The sequence below is a fragment of the Aplidium turbinatum genome, chromosome 18, assembly GCF_918807975.1.
Source record: "Aplidium turbinatum chromosome 18, kaAplTurb1.1, whole genome shotgun sequence".
In the NCBI taxonomy this organism is placed as follows: Eukaryota; Metazoa; Chordata; class Ascidiacea; order Aplousobranchia; family Polyclinidae; genus Aplidium; species Aplidium turbinatum.
This window is the reverse complement of record NC_137489.1, coordinates 16,763,277-16,787,221: the sequence shown is the minus strand read 5'-3', so window position 1 is coordinate 16,787,221 and position 23,945 is coordinate 16,763,277. Positions and strand designations below refer to the sequence as shown.

Below are 23,945 nucleotides of genomic sequence, written 5' to 3'. Positions count from 1 at the left end.
ATAAGATCAAGTTTTTTTGGTAACTTATTGCGGTGTGGTTTTAAATAAGAGTTTTGGACAGAAGTAGACTTCGAAACGTTAGTTTGATAGGTCAATAAAAAGTCAATGCTTTATTGTTTAGGCTAAAGTCAATTTATGTAATTGACACGTCCTGTTCTACGTCTAGCCATCCCAGTCAGCATTGAATTTTTCAACGAGCGGCTTCTTGCTGTCCGAAATATTTTAATTTTCTGAGGCTGATGCTGTTAGTCAGACTTTAGACATAAGCAGTGGCGGCTGGTGCTGTTTGTCAGTGGGGCTGAAAACGATTTCGCGGGGGGTTTGGGGGTTTCCCCCAGAAAAAATAAAAAATTGCATTAAATGGTGCGTTCTGAGCATGTTTTTACCTCAAATTTCAAAAAAAAATGCATTCAAACTTTGTTGAAAAGTTAATGTATTCCTAGACTGTATTTAAAAAAAACTAACAGTATTGCTTTGGAGACAAACTTTACTAGTATTGAGCTTAGTCTTGACTGGCCTAGCTGTTGCATTCAAGGTTCAAGCGATTTTGAGATGCCCTAGTCTGGACTAGCACTTCATATAGCCTAACCTGGTGAATACCCTAACTCTACAGCTAACACTTCTACATTCATGGCTCATCGCTACTCTGCAAAATAAAAACTAACTTAAAAAGTCTGTAGCCTAAAGTTATTCGGTTAGGCGGGGCTGTTTTTCATGCAGCCCCAACAGATTAAAAAATTGCTGTAAAATACCAAAAGAGGTGGAGCTTTAGGAATAATTGTGGATTTCAAGCGCCAATCAGAGCGCTTGAAATCCAGAATCTCGGACTGCAAAGAAATTTGCCCAAATCGGTGTTGCCAAACGAAACTTTTAATATTATAATTTTCGATTCGCAATTCTTAAGTGAAAAAAGTAACCGGGTCGGACAAACACAGAAGAAAACATAATTTCTCTCTTCACTTTCTTTCAGGTGGGGCTGCAGCCGTGCAGCCCCATGGCACGAGCCGCCACTGGACATAAGCACATAAGTAGACGAAATGAGTAAACATATGAAGCAGCAACTCGTTTCATAGTTTAACCTAATGGTTCATGCGGCAAACCAAAAACTGAAGATGTTTGGAGATAGCCATTTGGTCAAACTTCAATGTTTTGATTTGTTTGTTGAACAGCATTAAAAGACCGATTATGTTTTGTTCTAGTTCAGAGTTTTAGCTCTTTTTACAGATTTTACCCTGTTATCAAACAAGAGCACCAATTTACCTTGAAATACTCTCAATTAGACCAATAATAAACAAATAGCAACGTAACCTACCAACCACAGTATCAGTAGCTTCAGCAATAAACTATTAAATTAGCACTATGTGTTGTCTATGTCATGTGTTTGACCTTAGCTGAAAGTAACTCTGGCTACAACTGATTATCTCTAAGAATGAAGAAAAATTAGTACCAGAGGCAGGGCCGTTAAGAGAATAGTTTGGGTCCGGTGCCAATAAGATCTTTAAGCTCCAAATCAAGACACGTCTAAGAAAAAAGCAATATATTCAATGACTACGTAGCATTTTTTTTAACTTTAAAGGGTTTTTATGAAAGTTAGGAGCCCCTAAATCTAGCCCGAGCCCTGGTTCTAAAGTATCTCTTGGACCCCCTGTCACCCCTTTACTGACCAGGGGTCAATTCTTTCCAGTTTAAGGAGAAATGTTTTAGTGTATTTTGCAATCTCTAGTAATGCTACCGGAAAATGGCGGTAACTGATCACGGCTCGAGGACAGTCACTAACCATTTGTTTTGTGCTTCAGTGTTGAGAAACCTGAGTGAGAATGCAAAGGGTGGATTCTGATTAATCTAGCGAGCAGTAAGCACTGTAAGCAGATGATTTACTGTCGACTAGTGGCTAATTTTTTGTACCGTACTTTAATGAAGGGTACATTGGCATTGTCTTGTCTGTGTCACAGAAAAGTTGATATTTACGTTTTTTTTTAAATTCAAACAGCGGTCTAGAAATCGCAAGCAGCGTCATCACAAAGAATATCTGCTGGTTTTTTTAATATTGACAAATAGACAAGCAAAACAAAGTAACCTTATTAGTGGGTTTAACATAATGTATTACACGCAAAACAAAATATATAACATAATAACTCAAACGTTTTCGACACGTAGGCTACGTGTCGAATTGGAATTGGAATTGGCAAGGAATTGAATCAGGAATTGAATCTGCAATATAGGTTACATAAAATGAAAAATTGTAAGACAAATTTGACTTTGCACTATAATTGTAACGACAATATAATTTACTCGTAATCATTCTGGTATCATTTGTTCAGTTTGTGCTTTTCAGTCCGTAGTGTCGTTACAGTTATATACAGCAATACGAGTTTGCACGCAATAAAATGGGCGACCGTGCCGACAGTTGTACTAAAACGTCGTGTAAAGTTTGATGGGAATTTTCAGAATTTTTGACCGATTTTAGAGTGAATTTTACCTTTCTACATCTATAACAAAATATTCAGGCTACTGTATTTGTTAATTATTTCAAAGTATACAAATGCATCGCGAGCCGCACCAAAAGTCTTCGAGGGCCACGTGTTTGATACCCTTGCTGTGAACTCTACATACAAGTCCGGTTTTTCTGTCAATTACTAACCAAAAGCGTTCAAATTACCAACACGTTGGTTGAGGTTAGAAATAAAACGTGATTTTAATTGTAAAATAAAAGCATGCTTTCAGCCTGAGATAAGCGACAAGGAACGCGGTGTGATTTCCAAAGTATTTGAATTACCAAGTGTAGTTACGACTATCGGAAGTGAGTTATGCTTCATGATCCTGTATTTTTTCTGATCAAAAGATACGATTTTGATTTTTCATGATGTAATCAAAATCAAATTTCAAGTTGCTGGCCCAGGTGTTTCCACAGACACCAAAGTTCTTCATTTTTACATTTACACGTCATTGCATTTCACAGGTCACAGACGTTGAATTAATGTAAAAACGATGGGTCGTAATGTATTAGCAATATATGCTTGAAGGAAATGAAATTTCTGTTTGGTCAATAATATTTTAATCAAATTCATGTTTCAGCAATGTGGGAAGCCAACGTAGTCACTAACCCTGTGGTGATTGGTGATCATGAGAACAATAACATTTCAGCTGACGCCTTTCCTCTGGAAAGCACCAAGCCTATTTCTATTCAGTATCAAATGTATTATGTATAACGCAAGTTGGATCCATTATTACATAAAATAAACGTATACATAAGCTCTTTCAATCAGACAAGGAAGCAGACACAATTTTCTAGATCTACTTTCGTTGCATAACATCGGTTCAACTTTGTTAGAAAAAAGCTTCGTTTTGCTTCCTTGGGTTGCAGTCAGCAAAACAATATGTTGTTTGCATTCATTGAAAGCCTGCAAGCATTGAATTGGTTATAAATAAAATGCCTGATATTCTGGTTGAGTTGTCAGCCTTATGAAGAAAGCGATTTACCAACAGTTGTTGATGTACAAATGTCACAAAAAACAACCTCTTTCAATTCTTACAACTCCACAATCAGCTGCCGAGAAACACAGGTGACAGGTGAAGTGTGAATGGCTAGGGTGAAGGCTAGGCCTATAGCGTTAGCGAATCGCAATTGCTCGCTGTTCTAGTGAGTAGGTCTAGTCAGTTTTGAGCAGAGGCGTGGCCAGCACAAAATTTCGAGAGAGGGCAATTGTCAGTGAGCCCGGCGACATTCCAGAGGTGTGTATGAGCCCCCCCCCCAGAAATGTTTCAAAAAATACTTTAAACTTACGCATTCTGAGAGTATTTTCACTCTAAATTAATAGCTATACTCTATCAATGATACTGTTTAGTTTTAGACCTACAGACAGTTTAGTTTATTTAAGTTACACCGGAACATCAAACTAAAACAGCTGTTGGTGTAAATAAAGTAGTCCTATTATTATTAGCATCAAAGGAAAATCCATATTCAGATTAAAAAAAATATATATTAATTATATACAGTATATAAGGTATAGGCTGCAGTATCATACAAACAGCTGCGGCGCAAAAGCATTTGAAATGAAATTACGAGCTTATTTTGTTCATACAACTAATCAGTAAGATTTAACGTTAGCAAACGATAACTGTTGATACGTTTGTGCCATGGCAGCCATCAAAGCTAAGTAACAGCATGCATAGTCTTATTGTGCCCCCTGACTACTCCTGGCCTTGTCCTGACCGCCAGGAAGAGCGCTCCTTTCTACTCAACTGCAATTGTTTTACTTGTGTCGTTTGCTGGAACGTGTGATGTCATATCAGTCTGGATTGCAGAATTATCACGATACATTGCATGACATTACATACGTTACGTTGCATGACATTACATACGTTACGTTGCATGACATTACATACATTACGTTGCATGACATTACATACGTTACGTTGCATGACATTACATACATTACGTTGCATGACATTACATACGTTACGTTGCATGACATTACATACATTACATTGCATGACATTACATACGTTACGTTGCATGACATTACATACGTTACGTTGCATGACATTACATACATTACGTTGCATGACATTACATACGTTACGTTGCATGACATTGCATACGTTACGTTGCGTGACCATTTCTTGTCTTTTGCTTGAATGCCGAACCTTGTACGGCCGAAAACAAACAAAACTGCAGTCATAAATAGTCACCAGTTTTAGAGAGTGGCAATGAATCAACCACACCATTCAAAAAGAATCTGATTCCAGACAGCAAATCAGTATATTTTTGCATTAATTCAACGTCTGCAAACGCTGAATCAATATAAAAATGACAGATTTTACTGTTTAAAATAAAGTTGAAAAATGATCACGAAAGCAGCTTGTTTGTGATTCAAAAATGTTAAAATTTTACAGCATAGCGCATAACTGCAATATAACTGTAAATGTGCGCCAGTGCGATCGGTGCTACAACTTGGTTATTCTATTTCCTAAACATCTGATGGAATTACCACTTAACAGGTTTTATAAATGTGTGATGAACTTCCAATAGCACAGTCTACAAGATGGCGCACACTCGGTCAGGAAGTCAGTAAGTCTGCGAAACCCAGACGTTGAATCAATGTAAAACAAGACAAATTTTCTGACAGAGTGTTGTAAGTGTGAAACATCTGATACAGGTATATAAAGCCCATGATGCAAAAAAATGTCATGTAAACTATGACTTTTCATTTATGTTTAATGGTGTCTTATAGAAATGTCTAGCTAGAAAATGTTAGCTTGTCTTATAGAAAGTTGATTGTAATGTTGGTTAAATCTATCAATCATTTGCAATGTCAACCACTTCAAGCTCTTTTTTAATGTTTTCTTCAATATCTTTTGTTTTTGGTGCTATGCTTATGATGTCATACTTTCACTTTGCCAATAGTCAGTTTTTCTCTGAAATCACAGGTGAGCTTGTGTTTAATTCAATCGTTTGTTTTATTCTAAACTGTAGTGGTAACAAAATGAAGAATCCTTCTTCAGTTTAGTAGCCATGGTTGAAACTTCTAACCGGTTGTGCTGTGTTAAGTGAAATGAAGGCCACTGTTTTTCAACCTTTTTTGAGCCACATAACCTATTAAAACAATCTTGCAAAACCAAACGAAATTTTATAATGACGCAATAAAATAAACAAATTTTTTCTCAGTACGATATTTGTGCTTGTTGGATGAGCACAAAGTTGATATTCGGGGCAGGAATTGCAGGAAGACAAACACAAAGCTCTTGTTACTTTGGTTTTCGACCGGTGTTCCATGGAACACTAGTCAACTAATAATTTTTTTGCAGAACACCTGACGATCTTTTATGGAACAATACTGTTCCGTAGAACACCTGTTGAAAATCACTGCTGTTGACTATATGAGTGTTTGTTGCGTAGGGACAATTGCCATTGGTTTTAAAAGATGGGATATTGTTTCTCACCAACGTCAAATTACTGATATTTGTCACTATTGTTTTTCAGTGCCTAATATTTCATCCGGTTTATTTGTAGAGGACTTTTTGAGAAGTTGCACCGTCGTACCCCGGAAAACAAGTGGCAGAACCACTGTCTATGTTGGTTGGCCTTTCAAACTGGATTGCAAAGACCTCGTTGAGTCCAGTGGAGTGCCGTTGACATCTCCAGAATCGTTGGTAAAATGAAGTAAAATATTTTTTCCCAAAATCTTTCTCGGGTCTTTTAAGCCAAGAGTACGTTTTGAGCTGCGCCTCCTCTTTGACGTAACTTGTAAAACTTTTACCGTGTGTTGGGACAGCTCACCAACATGAACAACATTAGTTTTACACAGTAGCGGATTCAGAACGTAATCTATGGGTGGGCCTAGGAAATATCTTGGTGGGCCGTTTATGGGCTGTTGAAGTGGCATCATGCTGTGAAATAGTGATGCCACAAACAATTCAGTGCCACACTGTTAAACAAATATGTTTTTTTTTCGTAAATCTGATTTTGGGTGGGCCCGCTGTCAATCTGGGTGGGCCTGTACCAATCATTCAATCAAGTCCACCCGGTAGATCCGCCCCTGGTTTTACATTGAAACGTTTTTGAATTCAAATTTCGTTTATATTTTGAAGAAAATTTTTTTGTTTTCCTTTATTTTTGTACTTTTATTAGATCGTAGCAATTTGGTTTCGTAACGCGTTTGAAAGAAATATGAAAATGCAATTGCATGAAAATTGTAGCCTACAAGGCAGAAAGCATCAAAGTAAAGAATGCTTATGCTTGTGTAAAAAGTGTTTGTTTAAAGAAGCACGGAATGCTTTCACTTAGGGGTGTTTCATAACAGTCACAGCGTATTTCAAAATTTTGTTTTGTTTGACAAGTCATATGTAATCACAGGCTTTTTAGAGATTTTTATCATTTTTGACCTAAGTTTTGTCGCAAAGCAAAAAGCAAAGCGCTATGAAGAGTATTTTAAATAGTTTTTTACGACAATCCCCGTTAGCTCAGTGGTTACGCTCCGGGCTCAAGATCACGCGGCGCTGGTTCGTTTCTCGGAGTTTGCGCTTGAGCAACGCATTTCAGGACTGCTCTCCATTCAGCGGCACCTAATGGATGGAATAATTCCTCAGCAACAACACCTCAACAATCGGAAACTTCACTCTGTCAATCTCGGTAATCGGCCCTGTGTCAAAAATCTCTATAAGTATGCGAAATTACCAGGAATAACCAATTAAGGCTTTGTCAGTCCGAGGATAAACATTCAAAACCAAACCAAACGTAACTTACATGAAAAGCATCTTCGTATCCCACACGAAAGATCGGCAAAATAGCTTACGTGTGCAATATTTGTGAATAGTGCATTGCATTCATGATTTACATTGCATTGCCCATTTAACCAATATTTTTTTAACAAAAGGACGTAATAAGTTATTTTGGCAGCCGATTGTAGCATCGAATAGACAGCGATAGACACGTGTTTCGCCCATGAGGCTGGGCTCATCAGTATCGCACCGTATTCTTGCCACTTGAGTAATCGACCGCCGCTTTACCAGTCAGTTTAACTCTTATCTTTGTGGAAAGAAAGAGCCAACAAAACCAGCAGGTGCCAGGGGTAGGTCAATGTGAAGAAAGGCGTTCTTCCCGGCTATCAGCACAAGGCTGATTACTCACTAGCACAGCGAGCTGCAGTGACGCTTCGCTAACCAGAACGGTGTAGCTTCCACGCCAGCCATTGAGACCTCCAATTAAACGTTTAAGTTATTTTGGCAGCCGATTGTAGCATCGAATAGACAGCGATAGACACGTGTTTCGCCCATGAGGCTGGGCTCATCAGTATCGCACCGTATTCTTGCCACTTGAGTAATCGACCGCCGCTTTACCAGTCAGTTTAACTCTTATCTTTGTGGAAAGAAAGAGCCAACAAAACCAGCAGGTGCCAGGGGTAGGTCAATGTGAAGAAAGGCGTTCTTCCCGGCTATCAGCACAAGGCTGATTACTCACTAGCACAGCGAGCTGCAGTGACGCTTCGCTAACCAGAACGGTGTAGCTTCCACGCCAGCCATTGAGACCTCCAATTAAACGTTTAAGTTATTTTGGCAGCCGATTGTAGCATCGAATAGACAGCGATAGACACGTGTTTCGCCCATGAGGCTGGGCTCATCAGTATCGCACCGTATTCTTGCCACTTGAGTACGTTTAATTGGAGGTCTCAATGGCTGGCGTGGAAGCTACACCGTTCTGGTTAGCGAAGCGTCACTGCAGCTCGCTGTGCTAGTGAGTAATCAGCCTTGTGCTGATAGCCGGGAAGAACGCCTTTCTTCACATTGACCTACCCCTGGCACCTGCTGGTTTTGTTGGCTCTTTCTTTCCACAAAGATAAGAGTTAAACTGACTGGTAAAGCGGCGGTCGATTACTCAAGTGGCAAGAATACGGTGCGATACTGATGAGCCCAGCCTCATGGGCGAAACACGTGTCTATCGCTGTCTATTCGATGCTACAATCGGCTGCCAAAATAACTTAAACGTTTAATTGGAGGTCTCAATGGCTGGCGTGGAAGCTACACCGTTCTGGTTAGCGAAGCGTCACTGCAGCTCGCTGTGCTAGTGAGTAATCAGCCTTGTGCTGATAGCCGGGAAGAACGCCTTTCTTCACAAAAGGACGTAATGTTAGTGAAGCTTTATCGACCATCTTGTAGCCCTCATCATCAGCACAGTTGCAAGGCTACGTTTTGTGACTTGTCATAGGTTGACTTTCGTTTCTTCCCGGAAGTAAATGTTGGTTACGATTAAAATGGTCTCATGCGATTTTTTTTTTCAACCCTTTTTGATGAAAATTTTTGGGTACTCCACTAAGCCAGAACGTCAGAGAAAATGTAGCCTAAGATTAATTAACCGTTTCCTGGCTGGGAGGTAGCCTACTAGTGATATGGTGCTTCCTGGGCAATTGCAGGTCACAGTAGAATGTCACCAGCTCAGTGGCCGAGTGGTTTTGCCTTGGTCTCTGGTGCTGGTAGATCTGAGTCTGGTGCTGGTGAGATCTGATTTGCCTGAGCAATGAGATCACGGTAGAATGTTGGTTTTGAACCAAACTCTTGTTGCTAATCTTAAATAAAAATTAAGTTTTTAGTGTTTAGTTTCATCGAAAGACCTCCCTCTACAATTCTCAAACGCTAGTATTACCCTGGATGACACGTCAGAACAAACATCCACTTATACGCTATTACAGGTGGTTGATCTTATTTCTTGACAAGTGTAAAGACTTATACTAGTAATTGATGTGTTATACATTGTCATCTAACATCTCTAATTCGTCGATCTGAGCAAATAAAATACTACTTGGTTAATAAACGTTTGACCCCTCCACATGTAAATATAGTACTTTTTTTAATTCTATTGGTGATAAACACTCAGATAGCCATTTTATCTGGTCAAGATCTGGTCAGATTTGTACCCGATCTGGTAAAGATCTGGACCAGATAAAGTGGCTGCCTGGAGAGTGGCGTGCGGTGACCACTATTTTGGTGTTCACATTTTTTGCAATGTTTCAAACACATGCTTGATTTACACACACAGTGATTCTTGAGAACATCATATCACATGAGTTTATTGTGATACGATCTGAACAGCTATTGAGCAAATTGCAAAACTAGTGTGTGTTTAAAGCCTGCTGAAAAAAGTGAACACCCAAAAGATTGGTTACTCTGGTGATAACATGAACCGCAAGTAGAACTGCTTCTTTCCTATAAGAAATATACGGAAAGAATATTACATATTCAGTATTCTCATCAGAATTCAATTCCTAGTGATATTATAACGACTTGTGTCACTTGGAGAGGCAGTAAAAGATGACATATCATGCTTTCAAAAACATTTCAAACAGTCTGTTGGCAACAGTCCGCTAAAGTCAGGCTGCTTCTTCCAATAGCCATGTAGGCAGTATACGTTTTTATTTGATAGTACAATCTAAACTCTGTACATTTTGGTAACGCATTCCGATATACAGGTATATTCACAGTACATGACAATAAACAAAGTTATTTGAAAAAAAAATGCAATAACATTCCAATCAATTTTGCTAACTGTCATTCCCAGCAAGAAACACATATCGCAACAAAGTTTGGCCCAGCAGCTTTATAGTAAAATAAAAAGTTTTATACGTGGAGTTATTCAAATAATTTTTTTTTGGCGGAAAATAACAGCAATGATAAAGTTACAAATAGGGTACGGTAACAAAATTAACAAAAAGAAAGGGTGGCAAAACCACAGAAGTTTAAAACGTGCATGCGATGCAGGTTTACAGGTTCCGTAGATGAAAGTAAGTTAACGACTAAACCTTTTAAAGCAAAGAAAAACCCATCGCCAAATAATTGCATTAAAACCTCAATTACCTGCGGATGGATTCTTGAGAAATGATCTACATGTCAGATTTAACTTCCTTCCGGTATTGAATAATGCCCAACATCAAACGTAAATTAATTATACACTAGGTATGTCATTTTTGCGTTATGCACGTTAAGGTTGATTTGTTGTAGTCTACATTTCAATTTGATTTATTTCACTGAAATTTGTTATTGTCAAAGGTCGTCAGCATGTCACAATGCTTCAGCACCAACGTCACTGTCGAACTGCGACACTTGCCGGTCCGCTCATGTGTAGATGAAGTAAACTATGCGAATGAACGAAACGTTAACCTTGTCTACAAACGTGTTCTAATGAAACATGAGTTACGTTTAGATTGTATAGCAGGTACACATTGTTTCATTGCAAATGTCTGTTTTAATTTTGTAAAGTGTAGTCAATTGTGTAATTGCTGTATTACTTACTAGCATTGAGCAAAACTACAAACTACTATCTCCACTTTTAGCAGGCTCAAAGATGAAGCAGCAGTATTTTATATCGTGTCCAGGCTCACGTACGGTGGTTGAAGAAGATTGTGTTGTGGTAGGGAAGGCAAGGACGTGTATCTTCTTGTCTACCTTCAGGCAGTAGTGTTGTCAGGGGATTCTGGGGGTACTTTTGTACCGAGGCTCGAGATAATTTTAGAGGCCCAGAACCTTTTCAAGGATCCCGGAAACATGAAAAATCTACAGCGTATTCATTGGATATAGTGCGCTTTTCTTATAAATGTTACGATTTGGAGCTCACAAATCTCAATAGTACCGGGCCTAAAGTATCCTCTCAATGCCTTGCCTCCAGGCTGCCTTTGTGTCCTGCCAAAGGCACAACCGCATGGTCCTGAGCGGTGCCGAACCGGTGCCCTTTCGAATGTTGTACAAGAGTTCTCGCTACACCGTTATGAAGCTGACAAGCGGCAGTTGATATCTTGCGTTTGAAAACGCAAAATGAGTTGTTTTTTGAACTTTAATTTTTGCAGCTGCAAACGCTGGGAACGAGACAGTGTACCCACCAGCTGTGGCACCCACTCAATACAAGACTACTTGGTATCGGACTAAAATAAACGAGGACTACTCAATAATCAGGAACAAAAGGTGTATGAATTACACCAAGGAAATTATAACTTCCTACTACGGTGAACAAGAGAGGAACTTACCCTATCCTGACACCCTCCTAGTGAGCAATAAAAGTTTTGCCTCTAAATTCTAAAGCAGTAACCACTAATCATGCTTGTAATATACGTTGCTTTTGAAACAAAAAATGATTTTATGGTAATTATGTAAAGAAAGTTAATTACAATCGTGTTAACCTTATTGCTATGAGGGATTAGTAGACCATGACTGGCCAGAATGACCTTCAGCTGTCGCACTTTCGCGTTCTAAAACATGGGGTAAAAATATGGCAACTCCTTCCCCAACGAAAGAGAAAAGCAAATCAATTGTTGATTCATGAATGATATTGCAAAATCGTTTAATTTCTCACAAACAGCTTGATATTATTTAGAGATACACTGCGAATTATTTCGATCCTGCTATATACAGCTGCAGCGTGGTCTATAACAAACAACCAGCTTTCGTTGTACACTACTCTGTTTGCGTAGAAAGTAAGTGTATGTTGCTTTTTAAAAGTTGATTTATATATTTTTTTCTCTGTAATATTTTCTAACTTACTAAATTGTTGTAAAAAAATGTAGTTAGGCCTATGTTTAATTGGACAGCACCTCTCCAAAATAGAAGGCTTAAAAATAAACGTAACTGACAGCTGCATCACATATAAGAAGCATGGTGAAAGAAATAGAAAGTCCTAAACTTTTCTAGACAAATAGCTCTACAGTCAGCTAAATTAAAGTACACTACATATCAAGTTTGACAAAGCAGTTGTGTTAGCTTTGGTAAAACTCCTTGCACGGAAGCTTCAACAATAGCAGAAGGCTACTTCTGCATTCCTACTTTTGAAACGACGCCATTTTCTATGTTCAACATTCTCAATCTTTTTATTTAATTTTTATTGCTCAAACTTATATTAAAAAGTTGACACTAAACAAGAAGCAGTGCATTATATTAGAAACTATAATGATATTATTGATTACCACTCGTCGGCTTCAGCTCGTGTCCGAGCATTAGTTTCGTCTTCAAACCGAATTTGGTTTTGGATGGTGATGTTGTATGTGGCTTTGGTAACTAGTCCATCACTATCTTGTTATTATTACTTTTTCAAAGATACAATTGAAAGATTAACTCCTTCCGTTTCCTGCAACAAAGTAAAACACTTCTTTGAGAAGGACACTGTTACGATTGATTGCGAGGTGCACACCAGTAATGTTAAAATTGGGAAAGGTCAACTGGAGGTTCGGTGGATTCGGGTAGGACATCTTTGTCTTTGATTTTAAAACATCTACTTAACATTAAACAATTTTCGAAGCGGAGTGAGGTTTATTCTCATTTGAAGGATTTCTGTATTATTTTATTTTGAAACTTTGACTGATTTATAAAGTTAATTTTATTTATCAAGACGCAATGTTTTGTCGTATCCCTGATTGTTGAAAATTTAGATTAAGTGAAGGGCAAGGCAAGGAAGCCAATTTTTGTGTCCACCTTCAGAGATGCCTTTAGATGTCTTGCCAAAGACATAGCCGCATGCTCTTCAGCGGTGTTGAACCAGTGCCATTGCAGATGTCATACTAAGGCTCTCACCACTCGACTACGCAACCGACAAGACACAACTAACTCATGTTGAATCAATTATTGCATTGATTCCGAATCTGCTTCCTGCTACCTATAGCTATGAAGTGTATCATAAACCAAGTGAAGCGTGCAAACATACATACAATAACAAACATTCTGGCGTTGTGACATAAACTAAAAATTTTTATATTTCAAAACCCGACTTGTTTGAATAGTTGAGATATTGCGGCTTTCCATATCTGCATAAAAATACTTTAAAAATTGTCTAAACATCTCCGATAGAAGTTTTTCTTGTAAGAAAATGCTATTTTACGAAATCAGCAACACTACGTTTTCCCAAAAATTAAAGTTGTTCTTTTGCTTCAATATTAGTACTAATTACCGTTTGATAATTAATTAAAAGTTTATGTTGTAATTTTTGCAAAAAATGCTATTTTTTATGTTGCTAAATTAAATGGTAAAAAATTGCTAATTAATTGCAAAATTTTTGCTAAAATTCACCCTTATTGACATTTTTGCAGAATCACATAAACGTGATGTAGGCCATAATAATATCCGTATAATGTGTATTAAACCAAATTCTAGAATAACGTGAATGAAAAGTCTCTAACTAACTGATAACTAATTAATGATAACTAATTAATGATAACTAATTAATTGGTAACTCGAGTTATTTTTTTTGCATATTCTTGGTTGTCTTCCGTGAGAAATTATCTTTTGCATACGTATTTGCTAGTCTTCCTTGCATTTGCTTGATGTTCATTTGCTTGATGTTCATAAATTTCTATAACAAGAGGTTTTCCTAATTTAGCTCAGTGGTTAAGCGCTCGGCTCAAAAAAAAAAAAAAATCACGCGGCTCTGGTTCGGCTCTCGGTGTGCATGCTTGAGCAATGCATTTCAGGACTGCTCTCCATTTAGCAGCACCAAGTGAATAGCGGTGGGCTAGAACAACGGATAAGGCGTTGGCTTTCCAATAACGCAAACATGGTTCGACTCCAGGCTTAAGCTGGTTGTTGAAAACCCTGCTCAACTCAGCCCAGGGTGTAATAAATTGGATGAGCATAATTGCTGCAGGAAAGGCGGCTGAGAGAAAGGAACCGGCCACCCTACTCTCCTTAGTGCCGAAGGCTTAGTACAATGAGAAGCTTATCTTCTCATACCCCAAAGCTTAATAACTGAGTATGGGATTACTTTTACCTTTTAGTGAATGGAATAATTCCCTAGCAACAATACTTCGACAATCGGAAAACTTCGTTCTGACAATCTTCGTAACCGGCCTTGCGTCAAGAGCCTCTACAAGTATGCGAAACTACCAGGAATAACCTATCAAGGTTTTGTCAGTCCGAGGATAAAGATACAAAGCCAACCAACCAACCTAAATCTCTATTGGATGTTATATTAAAAAATTAAACTAGTTAAACTAATTAAAATTCCTCTCAACTTCACATAACTCTTTTATATGTCTATCGCCTTAAAGGTACGTTTCAAAACATGACGTATTGCTTCTTAGCTTCCAGGAGGCGATGCGTACAACTGCAAGACACTTTATCTTTCTCCAGAACTTGGCGAGAGCAGTAGAGCTACTTGTGACATGTGAGCAGTTGTTTTAAAAAAACTTTTTGATATCAACTGCAGTTTAATGATTTAAATTGAATGTGTAACGTTTGACGTCGATCACTACAGCTCCGGCGAAAAACTAAATTCGTCTTGCGCTTGCCTCCAAATGATCTCACAATTTTTGTATGTCACATAATTAATTTTTGACTACGTTGACAAAAATTCGATGAAAGCCAATGGAAAGAAGGAATGGAAAGCCAGGCAGGGCACAACACTGTCTTTCCACGTTTTTTAACGACTTTTTTTTGGTTGCCGTTTAACTGGCGCCACTCTGAATTACATTCTTGCTTGCATAATGGAGTGGGTGACTTCACATTTTGCGTTAAACTAATCAAGAGAGAAAAAGAAAGCGGTAGTACGCACAAATCCACTAACGATGGACCATTTACCAATCACAAAAATCAGTCAATTATGCAGCTTAATCCGTGGAGTATTCTTTTCTCATATACATCAGCAGTAAAGCGCTGATTGGATTCGCCGACTACTAATTGGTCACAGCGGTAAACCATAATCTCTTCGTGGGAAAATTGTAACATAAGATTCCCGAATCCGTTCGTCTGTATGTAATGACCGAAAGAGAAACATTCTTCTGAAACGTCTATTCAAAATTGTATTTCTGTAAAATTAGCCCGCGGCTATCGAAAATGGGACGCAACACGGTACGCCACTAAAACCTGTCACTACAAAACAAACTACTTAGATAAAGACGGATTTTTTGTCCAGCTAGCAAGCACTAAGCCAACAGTTAAATGTGCGACTAACTCTCAAGCAACCATTTCACGAATGACCAGAATAGATAGCAATATCTCAAACTCACGTACGCAGTACTGTGACGTAATAGTGAAAGACATTGTTACGCAATTCAAACAGGTGTTCAAAGGTGGTGATGCAATATTTCATGTTTAAACAGGTTTGACACAAGTCTTACGAACGATGGTGCAATTTTGGTTCATTTTTAGGAAAAATTCCATGACGTAATACGCTAAGATTCAGTAGACCTGAACGGTTTTTATATGACGTTTGATTAGGTGAACCATTGTCGGGAACACTGATCCACCAATGAACTTTGACTAACTAATCTGACAACTAGCTTAGTCCGCTACTTAAAAGATCCGTGGTAGATACATTCAACTCTTAGAAGTAAATGTACCCAAATAGCATATTTTAAGCTCGGAATAAGCTAAAATTACACAAATGTCCATAATGCACTTTTTCATTCACATTTATGGGTGAAGCAGTAATCAGGAATTTTAATTAGCAGATTATTGTTGAAGCGTGTAAAAATATTAATCTAAGAATTACGCTGTTTCATCATCCAATTCAAGTACTTGGTAAATGGGCCTCTGGTGGTACACCTAACCCCAGAGTTGTACGTATACGTCGCAAGTTCTACGCCGCATACTTGCGGCGTAGACTTTTTGTTTAAGCTAACGCTTGCGGCCACACTTTTTTGGATGGTTTGCGCTTGAGGCTACGCCGTAAAGTTTTTGCGGTTTTTTAGCGCATAGCGTCAACGCATACTTTTTAATGTATTTTTTTGCTACAACAAGCCAATACCTTCCAGCGCTGCAGTTGAAAGAATGTTTTCAATGGGCAAAGACATATTGGAACCAAAACACAGCAAAATTGTCAGATGAACACTTTCAGATGCTTGTGTATCTTCGTGGAAATTCAAAATAAAACTTGTTTGTTTCGAGTGGTTTATACCGTGTGAATGTTTGGCACCTAGCAAACAAAATTGATTTACGCTAGTGTATGCGCTGACGCTGACGCCGCCAACTTTTTTACAAGTTACGTTGACGCATACGGCGTATGGTTTTTCGAACGTTTGCGTTAACGCTGACGGCGTCAATATTTTTTGTATGCGCGTACATCACTGCCCAAGTGGTGGGTAGCGTTTTGGTGCATCGTAAACAAAGTTTTAACAATAGGCTAATCATTTGTTTACATTCTAGAGTTGGCTTCAGCAACTCCGGAACCAAATGCTTTTGGTATGAACCGAGTAACGAAGAACTGAAAAATTACCAGGACACGAATACTTTTCAGATAATCTACACGTTGAGGTGATTGGTTTCTTGTTTGTGTTACATGGTAATATTTATCTGAATAAACACATCTAGCCGTTCATAGAAATTTTCACAAGTTTGCATCTGCGTTGTACAAATCTAAATTCGTAGTGAAAGTTCAACTTTTGTTGCGTTGAAGGTAAAATAGATTTTTCTTGCATGTTATGTTGATAGCGCCACGTTGTTGTAAAAGATATCCCATCAAACGTGGGCCAGGTTATAAAAGTTTAGATTTCTTTTGTGGGTGAGATGGTGCCATCAAACGTTTCGTCTCTTCTCCACATCTATGTGCCTTTTTTATGCAGCAACAAACGCAAAAACCTTTCTTTTCGTAGGTTTTAAGAATATACCATCCTTCATGTGCAAAAGTGGTAAATAATGGACAGCTGAATGTGTCCTTTGTACATCGGCTTTCGAAAAAACTTTCATAAACAATTCTGTTAAGTTCCAGATGTTGAGAGCTCAGTCAAATTACGATCATTACAAAATTAGAATAGATTTTGCTTTTAATTTTTTGTAACATTCTTACAGCAATGTAAAGAAATCCGATGCTGGGATTTATCAAGTCAAGTTGCGCTATGAAGATTCATGGAGCAAGCCGTGGAACGTCACTCTGACCTTTGACCCGGCTGAAGAACTACGATACATCATCACCATCCTTTTGTCCGTGCTAGCTTTCCTATCATCGATTATTGCAGCTATCGGCCTTGTCTGGTACAACTGGATTCAAATTCTTCTATTTGTTCGTCGCCATTTCCGCCAGCCAACAAAAGGTGCAGAAATATTTTGTTTGTTGATTCTTTTCAGCATGAATATTTTGGGCCTCCCACCACCCCATATGAGTTATACTTCTCCAAAATAAACCGAGAGGCCGCGGAAGTGTAGCCAGTCCCCAGCAGTCTCACCACTAAGCTACACCTTGTCCACTTGGAGGAAGCCGTGGCCGAGTGGTTAGCGCGTTGGGCTCGCAGTCGAGAGCCTGCATGTTCGACTCCAGCCACCCGCACTTGCTGTTGTTTCTCTGGGCAAGAAACTTTACGATAATTGCCTCTACCTAGTGATCGATTTCGAGTAATGGGTAGTCCCAAATTTAAGTCATAAGTAGAGTAGACAACCGGAAACAGACATTGCCGTCGGCTGCAGCGTGGGTCAGGTGTACGTCGGAAGGCGTACACCGATGCATAGCGCTCAAGTCCGCTTTCCCGCAATGCAGGATAAAGATAAACAAACAAACAAACAAGTAGGAAGACAATGTTGTTGAGAAAACGAACCGTGTCCGAAGAAACATTATTAAAATGTGTGGATTATATATGTTCTCACTCAATTGTTTGTAAACTTGTTGATATTCTTCAATATTTGAATCACTGACGATTGTGTTTATTGGCTTGCAATAAGTTTTAAGAAATTTGCTCTTATAGGCTGCTTATTGTTTGTAAGCTAAATCGAATATTTTGCAGATGACAAAGAATTCGTAGCCATCCTTTCTTATGTGTTTTCAACTGATCTCAATAAAGAAACGATGGAGTACACTAAGAAGATAGTTTGTTGCATTCGGCAGCGAATGAATGAGATGAACTACAGCTTTTACGACCAGCATGAAAATAGTCGAGGAGGATGTAAGTTTAACTTAAGAATAACTTTAATATTTACTTTCATTGTGCTTTTACTTTAAATACATTGCTTATTGAGATATGATGTTTTATCCATTGTATTTTAGCCATCTTGTATCTTTGTAGATCCAACAAGTTTTTAGGTAAAAAATATACTCTAAGTTGCAATTGAATCTATGTACGTCACTGTTGTAAAAGTTCGGAAGACAGTTATCGTGCATTAAAAGCCAGTTATTTGTCATTCGGATATTCTGCGCCGAACTCTAGTTGAAGTAAAGTATTGATTCTTACACAAGGTTACGATCTGAAGACATTGTTACCAACTACCGTAGACTCCAAAGACAACTCTTTGTTTGCTTTACTTGCAAACGTTATGGTCACATCCTCCTGTTATGCATAAGAGTTTTATTCACTAACTAAACTGTTCATGGCGTTATGATCGATTGATTGAATCTTCTTTCTCGGACGGCAAAAGCTTCTTTGAGAGCTTAATCCTGGAGGTTTCGCATACTTGTAGAGGCTTTGAACCACTGACGCAGGCCCGATCATCGAGATTGACAGATTGAAGTTTCCGATTGTTGAAGTTTTGTTGTTGAGAAATTGTTTCATCTATTAAATGCTGCTGAATGGAGAGAGGTCCTTAATGTGCATTGCTCAAGCATACACCCCTAAAGTAAAACCAGCGCCGCTTGATCTTGAAGCTTCTTCGTTCACGAAGTCACGCGCTAACCAACTGAGCTATCGGGGCTGCCAATTAGGCTATTAGGCTAAAAAAAAATCTATGTGATGAAGCATCACAATGTAATATTTCACAGTTACCACGCTAACTAGGTTTTAGCTGATGATGCTTTAATTTTTCTGCATGTACAGTAGATTGCTAGCAAGCATTCAGTTTTTGCGTAGTTGAGTTCCTTGTAGTACACGTTGCTTTTTACTTGGTTGGTGATAGAAAGTTTATAATCACAGTCACTGTCGAAACGCTCCTGACGAATTTGAACCACAGCCACCGAATGATCATTGTACTGACCGACGCGTACGTAGAAGAGAGATGGTCTCGCTTTGAAGCGCAGCAGGTTGGCATTCACAGCAGCTTTGACGGAGCCTATGAGGCAATTTTAGACCCTGTTTTGGTGATTCTAGGAATCAGAAACCTTTGCAGCGATCCCAGGAACTTGAAAAAAGTTACCAAGTATTGTTTATGTCAGTGATTGACTGATTGTCAAGCGGTGGGCCCCGAACCCAGTGGTGTACAATGGCGCTATGTCCTGTGGGCCACAAAGCTTGACAGAATGAACGCGATATGAAATAACTACCTCAAGATCAAATTTATTAAGATTTAATTATACTCCACCTGCTAACTCTCTCGGTATAGTTAGATGATGTAGTGCTGTTCATGGTAGTTTATTGTATTTGAAAAAGTTTTGCGCCGAATAGTTGATATCTAACATAAAACAACCTTATAGATAGCGTAAAACTTGTCCATGTCGTTTCATATTAATTTTACAGTGTATAATAACAGTGTATAAATGTGTAATATAACAGTATAACTACGTAAGAACATTTGTAACACATATAGGCCGCAGTGGCGCAGTATGACATGACAAAATGAAAATTGTTCATTTTTAGTATACTATACAGTAGCTACAGTACCTATAAAACTGATAGTAGGCTATTGATAGTAGCCTACTTATTGTTTGCTGCATAGGTATATATGCAGTACAGTAGGCTACAAACCGTATTCCTTAGGTTGTATTCAGTCGCAGCTTTCGTTTGTATTTGAGTTGAAACAGACTTTACCTACTTCTTCTTCAACAGATAAATCATATTTAATTAGCTGTGGCCTCCCATTTGAACTCTTTTCATTTTGCTCTGTTTTTTGTTTTTGCTAGTACTTCTGGCATATTTTTTTTTTTCAGTGATTTGCTTGATATTGTCAAAATATTTCATATTTTGTCGTCTCTTTGTTCGTTTGCCTCGCACCAGTGGCGTAGCCAAGGGGGGGGGGGGGGTTTTGGGGGTTACAACCCCCCCCTTTGGCACGCGTGTGACGTCACGATATTGAGAATGATGCTTTCAGTATAAAAAAAATTGCCTAATTTTAAACAAAATTGCATTAAAAGAGCGAGTTTTACCAATACCAAACATCTCAGCCAAGAATTAGCAACAAGAAAACACGTACAGAGACTTAGCTTTATTTCCGAAAAATGTCGAAGAAAACATGATCTTATCCTTTTGCTATGTTACCAGACAGCACCATTTTACAGGAATATTCGTACCCACATTTTTGTTGAAAATGCTCTCAGAATGCACCAAATTCAAAGTAATTTTTCAAAATTTTATGGGGGAGGCCCCCCAGACCCTCCGCCGCTGGGTGGTCAAAACCCCCTCCTTTCAAAATTCCTGGCTACGCTACTGCCTCGCACCATCCCAGTCAACATTAAATTTTCCAATGAGTGGTTTCTTGCTATATGTCGAAACTTTACCTACAGTAAATGATTAAACCCAGTCATTTGTTTATGTTTGCAGGGATATATAAACATGATACAAAATAAAACAAAACTGATTATTGTTCAAGCACCAGGAGCTCGATTAGCTTTAACAAGATCCATGGAAAGAGGAGACGAATTCTCACAAAAACTGATGGAAGCTCTGAAGGTAAGAAACTATGGAATAAAAATTTGTAACAATCGGTTCCTGATCATCAACAATATTATGTCAACTGCAAAAGGAAACTTCAAGATGGCGATCTCCCAGACCGGTCCTGCGCCTGTGGTTCAAACTTGTGCATTGGACTACCGTATATAATTTATGCACCCAAACCCAACTTTGCAGTGAAGCAAGCCAAGACCTCAGCAATTAGGAAACTTAGCTGGCTTTTGCTGTGCATAAGGTTTAGCTATGTTTATATAGTAAATCTGATCTGTGTAAGGCTAAGGTAGTCTCGTACTTGCTTCCAAGAATCGGGGACAAACAGATGATTTTCATTATATTAAGCCGTCGGCACTAATGAGAGTAGGTGGCGAATTCTTTCTTTCGGCGGCCTTTTCTTTAGCAACTAGCCCCACCCAGTTTATCACACCCTAGGTAGAACTGAACGGTGTTTTTCAACAATGAGCTCAAGCAGGGTGTCAAAACAGGTTTGTATTATTGGAAAACCAACGCCTTATCAGCTGTATCATCCCATTAGCGATATATAGTAATGCATTACACTGGGTCTACATTAAATTCTTTCATTGTGTCAATGATATATTGCGATAATTTAACATTTCTTGCAACAATGATTTACATTGTCACTGCAATTGTACTGACTGGCAAGAATTCTGCGAAATTCCTTTATGTACGAGTACACTTGTGGTTGCCATTGTAGAATATATTGCACAACAGGCAGAAAAATTTTACTATTTTGATCACTCTCATGTTTATGGCCATGTTATGATTGTTCTTCAAAAGACCAGACAGTAGGTGAGCCTGAACTAATCATAGATGCTGCATTGTGATGTCATCGGCATAGGTGAAGATTTCAGCTGCTTGATGAAAACGCGGTCACGACGCTGGAATGGACGTCGATTCGACACCGCTCAAGAGCATGTAGTTGACCTTGACGGGATATTTAAGGCTTGTCAAAATTGAAGCAGCCTCGATGGCTGCATCAACTCTCAGTACTTCCAGTTATCTGTTGTGTTGCATGCCGCACGTGTAATTCGCAGTAGCTAATAATTACAACAAGCAAAAAATATTAATTGTTTATTCAAATATAGTTATTACTATCTGAAATCTTAACAGCCTGTTTCACCTAAATGAGGATCATCAGAAGGTCGTTATTCACATTTTATTTAATTCACTCTGCTTTGCTTTTTCGCTTAGCATTGAGCTCTTTTTGTAATATTAATAGTTTTCATTGTTTTAATTGTTTATTCTATTTAATTAGACCTTGCAACTTATTTCTATTTAACTTTAAGGCAAGTCGCAACATTTGCTGGAAAAAGAATATGAAAGAAGAAAGGTTCATGGATAACATAGAGTATGCTCTTCCCAATTTGAAGCGAACTTCATCTTTCCGCATAAGAAGATTTTTTAATTTAACAAACTAGAAAGCATGGACATGAATAACAGCAACGGGATGTAAGCATCCAGTAATGTTGTCACATGTGGTAAAGTTTGTTGCCAAGTTGCTTTTATTATTGTAATTAATTTAGTAATAATATTGTTGGTTTTATTATTATTTCGGAATAGACAAAAGTGACACAGAAATGACTTTTGATTAGAAGATATAACATGGTACATGTCACTTTCTCTGGCGAGTGTACGTTTTCATCAATCAGCCAATTGTTTAGACTAGAGTGATAGGTTTCAATAGCCGCCAGCAATTCTAACGTCAGTATTCCTGGAAAATAGTTTTTGAATCGAATTATTTTTTGAAAGAGTGGCCTTCATGCCAAAAATATAATTGTGGTAATAAATGTTGCTAAGTAGGTATACTTTTTTTAAAAACCAATTAGGCTACATTCCAGGATATTTTTATTTTATAGATTCTGAAGAAAACAACTCGTTTGATAAACGTAACGACACCAGAGAATTTCCTGGACTGACAGAAAAAGCAACCAAAACGTTTTAAATCAAGTCAAACAAACAAAGAATCTATTCAAAAATATCAAAGAAAATCAACTTCAATTTTTAGGACACGTGCTGCGAAAAGGAAAGTTAGAACATCTCTCTCTCACAGGCAAAATTGAAGGGAAGGGTGCCCAAGGCAGACAAAGATTAACCTACTTAAACCAACAAACCGACAAAACTAACACCAACATACACCTAACTCACAAAGCGAACAACAGAGAATCTTGGAAAGTTTTCTTGCAAGAGGCAGTCAATGCTTGGAATCAAGTGCGACAATAAAAGAAGAAGAAGAACGACACCGCGTAAAGGGAGATCCTTGATGTGATACTGATGGTTTGGTCACGCATAAAACTGGAAAATTTATTTTGTTTACCACAGCAGATATAAACCCCACTGCAAAATGATTCATGTTTTGTATTTTTTATTATTTTGAAATGTTGCAGATGTTCAAAGATTTTGTTTCTGAAACGCTCTTTTTTATTTCACTGGTTTCTATGGACTGTTTTATTTGATGCATGCCATTTCTTCGTTCTCGTAAGAGCTTTTGGGACCGAGGGCCTATTCTTTTACAATCCCATGTGAGCAACCAATCATAACTATGTTCAGGTCGTAAATTATTCTAACGTTTTCCATGTCGTGCAGTGTCCCAAAGTATTCTTTATTGGTTATTTGATATATTTCCTTAAACTTTAGATATGAATATACAATTTTAGTAGAGATGTGACTTTCTTCAACCATAGACAGATAAAGCCAAGCAACCACACGGCATTTAATATCATACATTAGAGTGAACATAAACTATAAACTACGAACGTTTTCGGCCATACTCAAGTTAGCCCTTCTCAAGTAACGAAAATAACTGATTTTACATCTACATTTAAAATAAATAACTGAACTACACAATGAATTGAAAAACGAAATGCACAAGAATGAAAATGCAAAGCAGAAGAGAAAGGCACATCACATGGCGGTTAATTACGCGAGGCAAAAAGCGCACCA

General features: G+C 38.2%; 1 protein-coding gene across 1 annotated transcript; it reads left to right on the top strand.

Moving 5' to 3' along the window:
- Positions 1–5,412: 5,412 nt before the first annotated feature.
- Positions 5,413–23,663, top strand: LOC145787495 (uncharacterized). The gene is made up of 15 exons (XM_082599248.1): positions 5,413–5,430; positions 5,984–6,153; positions 9,087–9,185; positions 10,540–10,705; positions 11,334–11,530; positions 11,858–11,957; positions 12,574–12,716; positions 14,550–14,632; positions 16,612–16,719; positions 17,254–17,495; positions 18,180–18,338; positions 19,299–19,405; positions 20,859–20,987; positions 22,292–22,454; positions 22,862–23,663. Exons 4-14 carry the CDS (start codon positions 10,549–10,551, stop codon positions 22,421–22,423), a joined length of 1,557 nt encoding a protein of 518 aa, XP_082455374.1. The 5' UTR covers positions 5,413–5,430; positions 5,984–6,153; positions 9,087–9,185; positions 10,540–10,548; the 3' UTR covers positions 22,424–22,454; positions 22,862–23,663.
- The last annotated feature ends 282 nt before the right edge of the window (positions 23,664–23,945 follow it).

Bases quoted from the DNA above. Each gene is read 5' to 3' on its own strand.
- LOC145787495 (XM_082599248.1), top strand. From the start codon at position 10,549: ATGTCACAATGCTTCAGCACCAACGTCACTGTCGAACTGCGACACTTG. The intron at 11,958-12,573 runs GTAAGTGTATGT...ACTTTTTCAAAG, and splicing joins CTACTCTGTTTGCGTAGAAA to ATACAATTGAAAGATTAACT. The intron at 12,717-14,549 runs GTAGGACATCTT...ATTGCTTCTTAG, and splicing joins TGGAGGTTCGGTGGATTCGG to CTTCCAGGAGGCGATGCGTA.